The sequence below is a fragment of the Temnothorax nylanderi genome, unplaced genomic scaffold, assembly GCF_030848795.1.
Source record: "Temnothorax nylanderi isolate EJ_2023f unplaced genomic scaffold, tnyl_v1.0 TNYL_tig0038_pilon, whole genome shotgun sequence".
Taxonomy (NCBI): domain Eukaryota; kingdom Metazoa; phylum Arthropoda; class Insecta; order Hymenoptera; family Formicidae; genus Temnothorax; species Temnothorax nylanderi.
Window position 1 is genome coordinate 256,702 of NW_027249100.1, and position 17,214 is coordinate 273,915.

General features: G+C 37.2%; 2 protein-coding genes across 3 annotated transcripts in view; one reads left to right on the plus strand and one right to left on the minus strand.

Annotated features, from left to right (window-relative positions):
• Pygo (pygopus family PHD finger) overlaps nt 1–8,246 on the minus strand; it is an 86,336-nt gene extending 78,090 nt beyond the window's left edge. Inside the window, exons 1-2 of the mRNA XM_071703959.1 lie at nt 8,100–8,246; nt 7,966–8,010 (exon numbers count right to left, since the gene is read on the minus strand). The gene's annotated coding sequence lies outside the window, so the exon portion shown is untranslated. The remainder of the gene's footprint in view (nt 1–7,965; nt 8,011–8,099) is intronic.
• LOC139771300 (lachesin) overlaps nt 1–17,214 on the plus strand; it is a 50,888-nt gene that overhangs the window by 22,957 nt on the left and 10,717 nt on the right. Inside the window, exon 3 of one of the 2 annotated variants that reach the window (XM_071703961.1) lies at nt 2,918–3,015. In XM_071703961.1, the coding sequence (XP_071560062.1) occupies nt 2,918–3,015 (98 nt within the window). Of the gene's footprint in view, nt 1–2,917; nt 3,016–13,214; nt 14,275–17,214 lie in introns of those variants that run through there. The other variant, XM_071703962.1, reaches the window with a different exon arrangement.

Sequence of the window (17,214 nt, forward strand, 5' to 3'; positions counted from 1 at the left end):
GAAGCAAAATCTCTCTAGTTCTCTCCCTCTTTCTCTCTTTCTCCCTATCTCTCCTCGATCTTCCCATCTCATCTCTTCCCCGTAGACGGGGCCACTCGAAGCGAGTAACGTCGCTATCTTCCCCCACGTCTCCTTATATTACATTCTGGATACGGCCGCGGGGACGTCGGCGGTGGAAGCTGAAAATACCTTTCCTCTCCTGTTTCTGTCAGTGAATATCTTATCATAATACCATCGGCGCTCCGTTTCCCCGAGATCGACGGACCTCGCAAACCAACGCTAACACTTTCGACACGTCTAACTCACAGTCTTTCGTCCGTCGGCGTTCTCGTCCAGCCTCGTCACGCAGAAAACGGTCAGGAAGGTCCGAGTAGAGTTTCTACATATCTCAGAATATCACACGTTTTCGGATTGGCCCGACACAGTTTGCTGTCGCGGCTTCTTCCGTTCGATGCAAACCGCGATGGAAGGCCGGCGCGGCGGGTGTTGCCGCGCCCGATGCACCACCCAGGAGCATGACCCGGCGATGAGATGGTATTTGCAAACTTTGACTTCGCGCATGTTTCAATATTGCGCCACGTGCCGTGCCTGCGATACAGCTGAATGTTGTTCGCTTAAACTTCTCGCTTCTTTCGTCCCCGCGCCTCCATCGCAACCCGCGCGGCAAGCGAAACGGTTTCTTGCTTATAAAAGTGTGTAGCGCCTCGTAATACTTTCCGCTTCGATCTGCGCGTTAGGTTATTTTCTTTTTCTCAGGCGCCCCCGTGTTCGCCGGCTCGATTTTACGGTCCCGGCCCTGTAGGAAGAATCGCCGGTACTTTCGTAAAATAAAGCCGGTGCACATTGTTCTCGGGAGCGAGCAGAATGAATCAAGAAGAATGAATCTAGACTCTTTTATTGTAGGAAAATTGGACAACTCGGGAGATCAATTACGTAATTTTCCTCTAGAAGTAGAAGAATGATAAGCGAAAATCTCCACGTAAATTTGCTAAGATCGCGTAAGTTCTTTCAACGTTAAATAATGAGATTCCGTGAGATCGCGTGAGATTTCAAGCAGCCAAAAGGGAAAAGGGGACAAGTTCACTAACAATTATATAATTACCTACCAGATGTGACAGTTGAAGTTCTCTCAGATCTTAATGACATAATCGGAAATTAAGGGACGCTTTTATAACACGTAATATGTACAAACTTCCCGTATAGTAGCTCCAATGCAGTTGATAAATGTGTAATTTCCCCCGTTAATTATCTTAATTCAGATTTCAGTACAATATGCGTTATAAGCTACAGCAACGTTCAAATCACTTTGTACGAGGAATTTGCATTAAATACACACACGCGTTGCACACGTGAGTGCGTATTTGAGCTTATTGTAAGCTGTGGTTATGGTGTATTCACGAAAAGCCAGGAAGATATTCACAATATATTTTAGATTAACGCTATTGTGATGAAGAATTCATCAACGCCTCTCCATAGATGGCGTTTTGATGAATATTCATTATTATATTCCTCATTTATATCAGTCTTGTAACGCGTCCCGCGATTCTTATGCATAGGAACAACTCGGTGCATCACCATCCACGTCAACGCGAGCTGCAATTTGGGGCTTGACAGGAAATTAAAACTATACTTCACCGTTCGAGATACGGTATTATATGCGTCAACAAGCCGTTAATCGCTGCTATTGCGCCGTCACGTGCGTTTTAACGAGAGCCAACGAATCATGAACATCGAAGCACTGTGCGTCTGCCTCGAGTGGCATAAAATATTTGTCAAAGCAACAACGCGCGCTAAGCCTCATATAAAATAACGATTTATCGGCGGGACCGAATATTTATACCATTATTTTACGTATATGAAAATGGAAAGTTGAATGAACGATATTAGTTTCATAATCTCGCTGCGACGACGCGATGTATCGTTTGCACACGACGTATCACTGAAGCGTCAATAATGCACTGCGAAATATTTATTTTAATCATCGCGCATAGAGATGTAATTGCGAAACACGTTCAAATTTCGCGTGCACAGTAAGCACGATAATTGCAATTTTCGATATTCGTAACGCGAAACCCTCGAATAACCCGGATATTTCGTGCGAGATATTTTATTTTTTTCAAAAATTGCAACAATTCGCAATATTTTTTAGAGTTATCTCGACGTTTCCGGGATAACTCATCCAATGTTACAGTTGATACACGCTATATAGGTGACATTAGATGCTTTATGTGTTTTTAATTACCCCACTGAGGGAGTTCTCTCGTCCCCAGTCGTTATTTTAAGTCTTCCATTGTTCCACGGTTATAAATTATTTAAGTTCACGCGCAGCCCTAGCCACCTAAATTATAATTGTACCCGGGAGGGAACTGTTCTCCAGGGAACATTGATTGATCAATAAAGGCAATTGATCTATTGTGGTTAAGCCATTACTATATGTTGCCTACTCTGCGACCAATTCAACATTCAATGATGAATAACATCATAACTCGACATGATACCTTGCAGTATAACTTTCAATGCTTATTATATATGTATAATTCGATTCCGCAGTTTAATCGGTTCATAATTTTTAATATTCGACATTTTATTACCAAGATATATGAATATTAAAAAGTTGACAAACGTGATGTCTTCTCTCAAACATTTTGTTGGAAAATTGCTCTGTATCTGTTAAAATATGTCATTAAAACTATACAATCACGTTTCAGAAAGCTTCATGCAATTTAACTTTTATCCAGGCAACTTGTTTCTAAATGTAAATGTTAACGAGAGTAGGACATTTACTCCTCTTTTTTAGAATTTTCCTTAAAAAGTCTATCAGTTAAAATTTTATAAGGTATCGGCGTTGCTTGTGTAAGGCTCTCAGAATGCTTGAACTTAATTAGGAGCATAACGCGAAGCTTCTTTTGGTTCGCAGATGTGCCGAGCTTCTCCGAGCCGATCGGCAACGTGACCGCCGCTATTGGCAAAGAGGTCGCCCTCTCCTGTACCATCAGGAAAGTGGGAAATTACAAGGTAAGCAGCCGGTGAATTTTCGCAAGAAACGTGGCTGGGTTCGGCTCGGCGCGGCGCGGCGCGGCGCAACGCGTTGACGCTCGCGGCGGAGCAAGCACCGGGCGCTAATTAGCCGACTTGGAAACGCATAAGCGCACGTTGCTAGAGCGATAAGAGAATCTGAAATTCGGGTAATCCCGCGGAAATAAATGGGTCGCCCCGGGCTGGTTCTGGCAGATGTCAGCGTGCCAGCGTCTTTTTGCGCGCTCTGCCCGCAGTTTCTTGTATTTTTCCGCGACCGCGAGTTTTCCGCTCGTTCGCTCGAAATAAGCAAATAACACGACGATATAAACGACGAGAAAATGCTATACATGCCGATTCTTATTATTATTAGAATAACTGCGCCAGCGGATTAAGAGAGCCTTTCTTGGCTACGTTGCATCAAAACGTTCATGTTCATTCATTTCGTATGTATGCGCAAAAATATTGTATATAAAAAAATAAGAATTTCTTTACCTCATTTAAACATGCAAGAAATTCAGTAATGCCCGAATTAACCGGGATAATTTTCTCTTGCGCGAATTCGCATATGTTGCCTCGGGTTAACACATGGCAAACTACTAATATGAAACATCGAGATAATCTTTTGTATTTCACGTTGAATCTTCTCGGGAATAGTCGAGAAATAAAGAGAGTGAACAGCAACAAGGTACAAATGTAATCGTAATACGGCACGAATTTGCAACTCAAATGTGCCAGGTATATTCAATAAACCATGCATAAACGCCTGTGGCACAAATGTTTATTTTTAGGTCAAAGTTGCTATTTTGTCGCCGAGAGCTTTTCGCCATCGGCTTATAATGTGTGTCGCTCGAGTTGATTAATTAGAATTTGAAGTCAAGCCATCACGAGCATGCAAACGAATGCGATGTATGTTTCGCTGTGAAACTCGCTTTGGGCATCGCGCTGATGATTTTTTTTCTCCCCAGGATAAAGCTTTCACGTGTGATTAAATACGTTAAAACTCGCGCATCGGCATTATTTTGTGTTATTTTAGCTACGGCGCTTTTAACGCGTGCCGACCCATACTCGCGCGACCGTCTGTAAAACAAAATTCGATAACCGCAAATTTGTATGCGGATAGACCTTGCCAGCCTGTAATTCCGACGAATGCATCTTTATCAATTAATCGCTAATTATAGTGGCGCCGCGCGATATGTGAGATTGGGCGAATTTCGCAAAAAGCGTTATATTATCAGACGATCTAAAATTAATTACGCAATAAAATAGGAAAATACCGCTAATTTTTACAAATTATAAAAAGCTAAGAAACCACAAAGTATACAGAGACGTAAAACAATATATGATAGTTAAAAACAATTTAAATTACTTAGTAGTTCCACAATGAAATAATACGTTTCAAAACAATTAATATGTATCCAAAAACAAATAGCGTGATCATAAAGCGATACAGCAGATGTAACGTATTTTGAAACGTAACTGATGAAATGAATACAGAGCCCGTTGTTACAATATCGTGCACAAATATAGAAAAAGTTAAATAAAGCGAGGAAAAGGTTAACGGACATAGTTACGGAAATTAAAAATTTTACACAAAAAAGCTATGTCGATGCTATTATATTTCGCAATTAACGAGAAAAGTTAATAAGTTAGTCTCGCTTTCCCGTGCGTTTTAAGGACTTTCACGTTAAATAACATTTTGTATTTCCAGAATGCTGAGTAACGCCTAAGCAGCTTAATTAAACGTTTGGATGATATAATACCCCCCGATATTCGCAATACTGCCGCGGTGTTAATGTTCAGCCAGCGTAATTATCCTGTTTAATTTATTCTACAGCGTCTTGTAGTTTACGATTCAGTAATTCATTCAAAGTACGAGATATGCGCGCGGATAACAACAATGCGCCTTCAACAATGCGAATCGCAAAGCTTTCACGCGTGGATTATATGCGCTGTACTACTATTTCTCCCTTTTTTTACCGTGTTCTACGTGGTTTTACACAGGCACAACAAAATCGAATACACTTCGCGGTTGGCCCGAAAACACTCGGGGCCATAGTTGTTTGCCATTCGGCGTACGCACACATTTAATAATTTTTTTATATACCTATATATTCGCGTGCATGCACTATTTTTATGCAGTACACCATATCCCAGCACTATGTCCGACAAACAGACTCGCATATTTGTGCCACGGATAGATAGTAATAAGAGCGCTTTATGTACATACTGCAAAGAAGTGTTGTAATAATAGCGTGCCTTTCAACAAACAAACTATGCGAGTCGCATAGTTCAATGACGCCAGTCATTGAAGGTAAAATTTCTACGCTCCGTGTTTCCTATATGCAAAACATTGTAAGACATAATTCGAGTCTTTTTTAATATAATTTTGCACCACTTAAAATTCATCTGTTAAAAGTAGAAGAGTGTGCATCAAAATAAACGAAAAGTTTATCTATAAAAATAAGGAATATCGATATATATGTATAGGCAGACATATCTATATTTTTTTATATAAATTATGTATTAAGAGAATAATTGTTAAAAATAGTTGTGCAAAAATGCGATAGAAAGGGTACGAAGCTCTTTAAATTTACTTAATTTTGCTTAATAACTTACACTATGTGCACTTTTGCCTAAATATAAATCGCGGTGAAATGTTGCTCTCTCTCCGAAACGGTGCGAAAAGTGGACGAGCAAATGGTTACTCATCGCGTACGTGTTTGTACGTAAAACATTAATGGAACACATGCACACACGCGACTGAGGATTTAGTCTTCGTTGTAAAACGAAGTTGTAGGTATATAATTCATACCGGCGCGGCGTACCCGACTTCGTCAATGCATCACTAGTTAAAACTTCGCGATACTTTACTTACGCGTTTAACGATTCACCGTCGTGGCTCGAAACGCATATATTCATAGGTATAGCATGGCTCTCTTGAATGTAAAACTGTCAAACTTTATTTCAAATATATTTCAACATGAAAAACTTTGAATCTTCTTTAAAAAATGTATATACTTTTCGCCATCGCGTTATTATTCGAGATAAAAATTAGTAGAGCTTAGTAAAAATCCTAATTTTGATGCTATCGTACGTTTATTTATTTCATTAACCTTTAACTGCACGAGCGGGGTTTGGCTGGACCCCAAGCGCTAGTTTTGTTACGTATTTTCTTAGTTACGCGAAATGTGTTTTATTTTTTATGTACTCTAAAACTTACATATCTTACATTACTTTTAGAGAAAACAAAAAAAACTTATGGGGATCCCTGGAGATCCCACCTGTGACTATATGTTACTAAAAATAACGCGTGTATTTAGAAGTTAAAAACTACAATATTAAATTAACAATATCGTTAACTTCATCGAAAATTGATATGATCCAAACATAGCTGTTATAGTTCTTTCGAAATTATGTATATCGTTATACATGATATATATACGTGACTATATAGATACCTCATTTAATATGTCTGCTTAAGTGTGTCGTTAAAGAAAATTTAGTCAAGATTTGTTAGTATTTGCATTAGTTCACTAAGGTAAATACACATTCAGCTTGAAATGGCAAAGTGCAGTAGTTAAGACTGAAAATGATCAGACGGAATACGCAATTTTCGACTTCGTACATTCCCTATTTCCCTTGAGTTAAAGTTTCAATTGCATGGCAGATATCAAATTTCTCCAGATTTATTTCATTATACTGAATTATAATTTAATATTTTAATAGCGTATTCTAAGATCTGTATTAATAATTCCTCTAAATAAAGTAGTAATTAGTCAATTATTCAGAAACTATTGTAACGTTAGGATCTTTAATTAATCACTAGAATACGCAATTAAATGTATCAATTGGATTATGATGGAGATAAATAATGAACAATTAATCACGTATTAAATCTATTAGATTAATTATTTTATAGTTGCGTTCTGCAATCACTCGAAAAGTATAAAAATAAATCACGATACATCGCGGTTTCAAATATTGAACTTATGTAATTATGTAGTAAAATTTTCTTGGCATATATTTGCAATTACGTTATAAACAGTCGTAGCAATAATTAATGAATAAATAGGAAAGATTAGGAAAGATATAAAAGATTAAGGCAAAATTAAGACATCTTATAAAAATCTGAGTAATAATCATTAAGCAATTTTGAAATAAATTAAATAAAATATATGAAATATATCCTGTTATTTTACGCTTATAACATATCCACATAAAAATATTTAAATGTATCTTTCTTTTGCATTAATTCACATTATATTTAACCTTGGAAAAATAGAAAGACTAAACACAAGTTTCTTTAAAAAGATATTAGAAAAGGAAGAGAAAAAAGAAAGCAATGCAATTACATTAACATATTTTCCCCTTGTTACATTCAATAAATAATTTATTTTTAATTACGTAAATATATAGGGAAATGCATAAATCGTAAATATCTTTTTCAAATTTTCATCGTTAACAAGAAATAAATACCATGAGAGAATTTTAGTATCAGCTAAACACTTATATTCTAAAGCTCTCAGTGTTTTATTTATCATTTTATTTTATTTTTTCTCTTTTTTATTTTTCACTAATTAGCTAAGTAATAAATCAATTGAATTAAATAAATAAATCAGCTATAATGTATTTGACATAAAGTTTAATGATTACAAAGTATTCGCCAAATCTTATATAATTATAAACTTTATGGTATCTCTTAATTGTGTTCCTGAAAAACCTGCTTGCAATTTATGCATAAGTCAATAACATCAATAGTCAAGAAAATTCCAAGGTTAAACATTTTGAACTAATCCTAATCCATCTTATTCGAGTGAAATGTAATACGTACTTTTTTACTTTTCACTTAATACATGCATCCATATACAATTATATCTGATATAATTATTGCACAATAGACACAGATCTGTTACCTCAAAGTAAAATAAAAAGTACTTCGACACTCACCGATTCGATGCGCAGCAGCGGAGTTGTAACACCGACTACGACGATCTGTAAAGGAAACATATTTCAATTAGAAAAATGCCTAAAATAATTAATATTTCGGAAAGTGATTGTTGTAAAATAAATAATCCACTCACCCCGAGGATGCTCCGCTGGCACCCGATGCCTTCCCTAGGCCTGCTCCTCCTCTCAGTCTCAGGACTCAGGACTCTCAGGAATCTCAGGATGTCATGGTTAGGTTAGGTTGTCAGGTTCGTCGCACTCGCACAACACTGGCGAAAATAATTGTGGTTAATTATGATCGTACTGTTTGGCCGTTACTAATCTTCAGAATACGATATCGTCCGGCATACTTTGCATACTCCCGACTTTATTACATTAGGAAAAATAACGATCGAGAAGAAAACATGAGCGGCTAAATTACGATTCACTGAAATACATGCTTCGCGATATGAATGTTGGACGACGCGACGAAGGGTTTTAATAAATCACCGATACACATATGCCGCATTTATACGATCGAGTTGAAAACATAATTAAGACGTGATAAACCGTTGGAAAATATATGATCGAAATTCGGATATACGTGCGATACCTACCTACATTAAATTCTCGTGAAACGCATATGTTACGTTATTAAATATTACGATACGGAGCTAACTCTGCTAACTGCAATCGCACTTATTAAATGAACGCGTCGCGACACTCGCGACTCGCGACTCGCGAGTGTCGCGACGCTGCTAGATTCGGAATTAATTCGTTCCATGCCCGCTATCGACGACCGCGAAATTTAAAAGATAATGCGAAGACGGAGGAGCACAAAGCACGGAGCACGGAGCACGGAGCTCCGCTGCCTACCTGCCCGAGGCTCGCCGCGCGAATGATAAACAAAACGACCTTGTCTTGTATAAACACGCGGCGCGCTATATACTGTCGCGCAAAAACACCGAGCCGCTGTGTGTGCCAGCCAGTTTATCGCTATGGCGGAAATATTTTACATGTTATAAAATAAATACACGCGAAATATTCGGTTCCTCTCTCTCTTGCATTTCAAACGAATTATTAATAGACCATCGTTGTTAAATCACTATTAGGTTGGTTTTTCATTACTTGAGTCCGACGTCTCGGAAATTAACGCAATGATCGAATGAACTGCGAACGACAAAGGATTTTACCGTCGATGTGCGAACGCAAAATTCGTATCACGTGGCTGATATAATTAACGCGGAATTAATTACAATTGTACTTACTAATTAAAAACGCGGCGCTCCGAATCGATGCGTCCCACATTCGCGAATATACGTTAATGACCGAAAAATTCGTGCACGACGTCGGCAATTTTATCCCGATATCGTGCGATACGACGTGATTAATGAAATCGAGTTGAAGACTAATTAAGACGTGATAAACTGTTCGAAAATATACGATCAAAATTCGGATTATACGCGCAATACATTAAATCCCATGAAACGCATATGCTAATAATAAAATCGATATCGCGATATCGCGACTTTCGGCTTGAATCATTTGATCTAATGATATTACTCTGTGCTTTTAATCCAAAAATAGTACATAATTATATTTAAATAAAAAAAAATGTATATTCAAATCGTTAAAGAAATAATCGCACGTAAATTTCGTAATGGGATAATAATTTGTAACTCTCATTTGATCTCTATTTCAATCAATGAAATCGCGCGAATATATCTACTTCTTATAGTAAATAGCTATCGCGTCGATAAGCTCATGAATTGTCGATCGCGGAATTGATTAATTACGCGAGTTGATTATAGTTATAATCTCTTAAAGAGAATAATCGCGTTTTCTTCTTCCTGTCGTGAACGTGTTTGGTAAGGTAGGTAATAATGCGCCGACATGCGGAACTGCTCGTGCCGCTAATTTGTATCTCAAGTCGAATCTCATCACGCAAATGACAAGATGAAGTGCGCAAACACTGCGTACGGCGCGTATGCCGCCGAAATAATCAACCGCCAAAGATATCATCACCGGCTAATTTGTCACTACTACGAAATATATAACGTATAAAACTCATTTTAAACGATTTATAATTTATGATAAAATAAAGGTTAAAATTCGTTTTATACAATATTACATGTCGATAGAATGGAAAATCAGAGGCTACAAGTGTGTATAAAACTGTTAAAGTATAAAACATTAAAGTACATATAATATCTAAATACACGGCATAAAATTACACAATAATTGTATTAATGAATTCAAATATAATAGAATTCTATTTTACAAAATTTGGCATAAATTTTAAAGTGCTTTATAAAATAAATATACACGGAGAGAATTTTTTGTTATATTTTACCCTTAAATTCACTACAAACTTGGGACAACTTGGCAACCAAGGAATTTTTAAAATATACAAAAGACATTTTACAAACAACGTGATAAAAATTACCAAGCAGATTGGTAAATTTTGAAAAATTATTGAAATTTCCTAGATATATTTTAGTAAAATTAATCAAACATATTTTATATTTTAATGTAATAGATATTAATATTTTTTATTATGGTAGATATTAATCAGAATAGCTCGCATAAAATTCTTGGTGGTACATGTTGTCCCACAACTACCATGATTTCAGGGTAAATTTTAAGAGAAAATTCTCTCCGTATATGTAAAATGTTTTATTTTTCATGTTAAAAAATTATTTCAATAAGTTCCATTATCATACATTAACTCTAATGCTTAATTAAAAGATAAAATCTATCTTCATTTTAATTGTGAAAGTATTTATGTAAATTAATTTATTTTATTATTATTTTATTATTATTATTTACCTAAATTTTTACATTTCGGAAGAAATGAAATTTTATTTACATAATTTTAATAAAACAAGGATTGTGCTTTTAGGAAAATAATTTTAAATTGCTGCAAAAAATATGATTTAAATTTTATTGTACTAAACTCCATTAATAAAAATTCCACTAATAAGTCAATTCTTATATTTTCTGTGATCAAAAGCAAGATAAATCTTATTCCACAAATAGACATTGGATTTAATAATACTTTCTATAAAAAGAAATTAAAGCATTCACACTTAAATTTTCATCAAAGAAAAGAATTGAGTAATTCATATGCAACAATTAAATATATATATTATATATATACATATATATATAATTATATAGAAACAAGAAATCATATATGAATCTTTTCTCGTAATATATATCGAATTAAACGAGCTTATCACACGCCATCGCGCGATTGATAATATCATTACGTTTGACAATATAGGCATGTAAAATAGATCAAAGACTTATTTGTCTCCGATTCATAAATTAATAAATAACTACAACTCTTGAACAACTATCATAATCCATTTTCATTTGGAATGTAAAACATATACAGATGGAATTACATGTGCATTTACTAATGCAAAAGATAATCTGTACGATAGTTGCGGAACAATCTGTATAACCGAAACCATTTATGCGTTCAACATTTTGAGTTAATCGGATATCTTTCCATAAAAGTTTTATTCGTCGAATATCGCCAATTAACAAGAAAGCTGACACCAAAAAACGATCATAATGGATGAAAGGAAATGGAGGCAGCTACCGACACAAAAGTAGGATCCTAAAAGCGTGCAATTTTCAGGAGATTATAAAACGCCTTTCGCGACAAGTAGATAAAAATTCGCACGCGCACACACAGTCGCACACCCACACAACACTCTGTGATCCACACTTTAACAGCGGCTCTTTCTCTTAGCGCTTTATCTTCGCGGAGTTCCTCAGTGTTTTCTTACTATTCTTGTGCTCGTCTCGACCGATCTTTCTAAAGCCTTCCAACTAAACGAAAAAAAGGCACCGACAAGCTTGAAGCTTTTAGTATCCGCGGCACCTTTTCAAGGAAGTAAAACGAGGCAAATCGCCGAGATGCACAAGGCGGGCAGACTTGTGTCTACCTCTTTTTCCTCCTCCCGTCGACGCGAAAGACGGATCAAGAAAAAAATGAACGGTGATATCTTCTGTGAGGTGTACGTGACGGCTCTGATCCCTTAAATGTTCTCATTTGCGCCATTGCGAAAGTCGAAACGCGCGCTCGAAAGAAATCAAAGTGATTCTACCTTCAGTGCGAGGGGAGACTAAGGGTGAAGCATTGCAGGATATTCGCACCATTTTCTCTGAACGTCTCGCTACGATCTCGCATCTAAGATGCAACCAGATTACTATTAATTTTTCTATTTCTAAGTATGTCAAATATTAAAAGGCACTTCTATAATTATAGCAATGAACTTTAATTCGTTACTCGATTTTATTGTTTATTCATAATTAGGGACATTGGTTGGCTCAAAGCGGATCAAATCGATTCACATATATAAGATCATCTATTATCGACGGGACTAATAGTGAAATAGGATAGTGAGAGATAGGCCACGTGTACACTTGGACCGGCGAAACACAATAGCACATATCCGATAAACATAAATCCACGAAAGCTTCCCTATATCCGTACGTAATCCAATTATACTTCAGACCAGACGATTCACGCGAATCGGGGCAAGATTGGGATCATAAATGAATGTGAATACAAGTAATATGAATAGCGGCGTTTTGAGAAACGCGTCGAGACGAATTTAGTTGCTTATGACGATTCATTTATCACCGTCAACCTTCTCTCTCGCGAGATATCGTCCTTTATAGTTGAGCGAAGTTGCAAGTTTACTAAGTCATATCTCACTGCCCGCTCAAGAGAATGTTCACTTCCTTATTGTTCAGTGAACTTAACACGGGTTATGTAACGTAGTCGCGACAGAAACACTTCTTTCTCCTATCATCGCGAAAAGCAATCGCAATCACGAAACATTTTATAATTCGTATACTTTTGACGTTACTGACGTTATATAATATATATTATGTTGGAAATTTTGTTACCTATATTGCGATTTATTACGCGTAGTTGTTTTAATACTTAATTCTCCTTAAAAGAACGCAATAATTAGTTAATTCCTGTTCTAATTCGTTGACATCAACAGGCTTGTACATTATATCACTATAATTAAGATCGTTACAATAACGCCGGAGATCCTTTTTGTGAAGGAGTTATACACTGTCCCCCGGTTTGCCAAGCAAAACCGGTAAAAACAGCTTCGTCGCTCATCTTCTTGCCTTTCCTCCTTGCTACCAGCTCCACCAGATCGACAGTATACGAGGAGAAACTTCGATGGCGTCTCCCCTTTTTCGTTCCTTCACCCCGTTTCGCCCTTGCTGCAGCCTATTACTATATCCCGACTGTTCCTGCCGACGTTTCCATCAAGCATCGATGAACGGGAGCATTTTCAGGGATGCCGAAAACGAGAACGAGGGTATGTTAGCTGGGTAGCAGACTGTTGGCGCGGCGAAAGGGACGCGAACAGGCAGGGCCGGGAAGAAGGGAGGGAGTGCGAGTTGGCCGAAGTGGTGTTTCCCCAGGGTAAGCATGAGCATATACTTGCCCGGGGCTTATTCAGACAAATCGGTGATTGCTGCGGAGGCGAGCGAAAGGGTAGCTCGCCGCCGCCGCCGCCGCCGCCGCCGTCACCACCACCAGCACCTTCACTAACACCACTACCATCAGTCGCACATTGCCTTCGCCATCAGCACACCGCACCGAGGTACCCCGCGCCACAAACACGGTGCGCTTGCCTTCGGTGCAACGATAGAACGAGACACACCGAAATCCGTTGTGCTTGCGAAGAGAGAGAGAGAAAGAGATAGCGACACAGAGACGGACGGCCATACAGACAGACGAGGAACAGAGGCGGAAGTGGCAGAGTAGAGAACGAGAAATAGTGAACGCGGCATAGGGATTGTCCGTGAGATGGTGGAAATAAGAGAGAGAGAGAGAGAGAGAGAGAGAGATAGAAGACGAAAGGCGGAGAGAGCGCAGTCGGACTGAAGAGGAACCAGGGAGAGAGAAGAATGATTGTTTCCATGATTACAATGGAGAGAGGAAGAGGAAAAGGGGAGAGATGGCCGGGCAGGAGGTGGCGGTCGCGGGTAAAGGGGTATGAGGGAGCAATCTCTTAGCGCTAACGTAGATTCGTGAGACAAGGTCTTTCGAAATATTACACTGGAGGGGTACCGACCGCCGCCGACGTAGACGTGCCCACCGGGGAATTTCGTAACTGCTCGGATACTGTGTGTGTCAGCCATCGAGTACGTCCAGGAGGTGTGTGTTTTTCCAGGAAAAATACTTTGCGCCTCGTTTGGATAGCCGGGAGATGTGGAGGAGAGACTTTCAGCACTGAAGTGCTATGTAGCCGCCGGCACACCAGTTCCGGACGATTCACAGAGGTAGATTTATACCCCGACGACCGAGGAACGTAAGCCTTTAGATTCAAGGTGCTAATGCTCTTACAAAGACTAGCGGTGGAAATGGCGGTCGAGCGGTTCCGTCCGAGTAAGTATAGAACTCGTTTTTAATTTATCAACCGGGAGAGGAAGTCTTTCTCTACGTCTCTTCCTGTTGCAACGAACGTTTCTTGTTGTAACGAGACCGTGGAAAATCCCCGGATAAAAGCGCACTCGGAGAGACGAGGGTAGCGCAAGTACGAATGTACGTACGAATAACTAGAGAAATAGTATTTCAGTTATTAAATTAAGGCACACAATGAAACTGCACACTCGGGAGAAGTAACTCTCGAGCTGCGACGAAAAGAAGAAATCGTGTACAACGATTGGCGTGTAACGTTTCTATCGGGACAATCAGTTAGCCTGCTCAAAGGACTCAAGCAGATTACGCAACGAATATCCTGGTTAATCTCATTAAATTCAATTCCGCGCGCAATCACTGCGCGCGATCTACTACAACAGATTCGATCAATTAGGTGCTTGATAATTGTCGTGTAGATGCGATTTATTTAACACGTTTCAATTGTTACGGCATGTGAGAGTATATGAATATATATTCCATTATATTATGGAGTTATACTTTTAATAATAAACTAATTTTTTGTACTTCTCACCGATGCACATTTATAAATAAATTGATTCAATGTTAATCGACATTAATCAACATTCTTAAACATAACTTATGTAATGTATAATATTATATAAATATGTAATGTTACGTAAATATCATTATTGAATAATTTAAATAAATATTATAAATTATAAATAGATAATAATAAGTGAAACTGGACCGATATGAATCTTACAATCAACTAGAGAAGATGCCATTTTCAGTCGGGCTACATCTTGGTAGCCTAATAATAATATTTCTATGTGAATTTTATATCGTTTTTCTAATTCACAATCAGTACCTAAACTACACGCCAATTATTTGTCTTAAAATACAATTTGTTGTTGGAACAGTAAATCCACACACTTAAATCAATAATGCTTTTGATGTTAAAAAGCGTTTTTTTAAAAATCACTGTAAAGAATTTATTGCGAAAAATATCACCCCAGCTAAGGTTCGAACCTGGATCTCCCTATCCGTGATCGTGATCAGCGTTTTTCGCAATAAATTCTTTACAGTGATTTTAAAAGAATGCTTATTAGCATAAAACTCGATTATCGATTTAAGTATACAGATTTACTGTTCCAACAATAGCTTGTGTGTTAAGATCGACAAGTAGCCAGTTTACTGAGTGGAAAAAGTGTACAAAATTCACACAGAGATTTATTATTAGGCTACCAAGATCCAGCTAAAAAATGGCATCTTCTCCAATTGATTATAAAATTAATAAGTTGGCTTTTATTCAAATCGTCCATTATCAAACACTTTATATTTTTTATATTTTACAGCAATAAATTGGATTTAAATATTTCTATCTATTATTTACATATTTAATTAAAGGAAACTTTCAACACTGAACTGCTTTATGCACGAAGAGAAGATCTCTAATTAGTATCAAAGTCTCTTTGATGCGAAGGATTATCACTAAGCATATTGAGCATCCATAATGAAAGCCGTCTTGACACGAATGTAATCTACCGCATTTATCTTTTGAGAGTCGATTGAATATGCAGTACAGTTATTAATGACTAAATTAAAAAAATATATAATATATTAAAATATAAAGAATATCTATTATACAATTTTATACGCTTACAATTTTATACCCTGCTAAAAAAACTATCAAAAATTGACTAATCGTAAATTGTTGATGCATTGTTGATGTATGTATCATATTCGATTTTATACGTAAACCGATTACATGTAATGTGCCTATATGAATATTGAAAAAAAATTATACTATTTCAATGGGATATCGAGTAACCTCGGGAGGGGGGGGGGGAATTCAGTCAAAAGTATAATGCGTTAGAGGATTAGCGATTAAAATATGCCCTTTATTGTTGGAATCACAACAAAGCTAAAAGAAGGAAATAATACCATCCTAAACGTGCAGCAAAATAGAAACCTCAGATTTATATTTCATTAATTATCCTTTCGGATCATGGATTACTTACTACGGTCGCCGATTCTTAGGATCGTGACCATGCAAAATGCTGAACTAAGTCGCCGTTTAAGTCCTCGAGAGCTTTTTATGCGATAAGCATGCCGTTTCCGCAGAGGAGGAGGAACAGTATTATTCCGGGATAGAATCGAACGAATCGTTATCTTCTCCATAGGGATAATGACCCCACAGTCGACGTCGATAGTGTGCCCCTCCTTTCATAGAGAACAAACTGTTATTCCTTCGTGACAATGTACTTAAAGCGCCGTCGATTGTACCTCGATAAAGAAAGAATTCAAACGGCGACTTCCGTCATCTTTCAGTTTTCTCTCATTTAACCCCTTTCCGTTTCTTCGATAGCTAAAGGCATTCCGTTTTTCGCGTAAATGCTCGCTTTTACCGGAAACTCGATTTATATTGAACTACTTATACATCGATTCGATTAAGCTATGCGGCGCACGGTCCGCCGCTTTCCCATTACCATAATCACAAATAACATTGTTACACAAAGGGAAACTCCCTTTCTCACAGAAAATCATAATCAGTCGTTTAAACAAAAAATTTCAATATTTTTTTAATTTTCTAGTTTTAAATATCGTTTCACAGAGAGAATAAATTTAATCTACCAGTTTATCTCTAATTTTTGTGTGCCAGCCCAGACGTTTTATACATTTCCACATTTTGAAAAACAAAAGGCTTTAGAAAGTGCCTCTGAAATCTAGCTGTATACTTATACTGTAATTTTATGTTTTTATAAGAAGAAGGATTCAAAATTTAATATCACAAGCCATATTTATATCGAGTACAAAAATTGATATATGCTAATAATTTA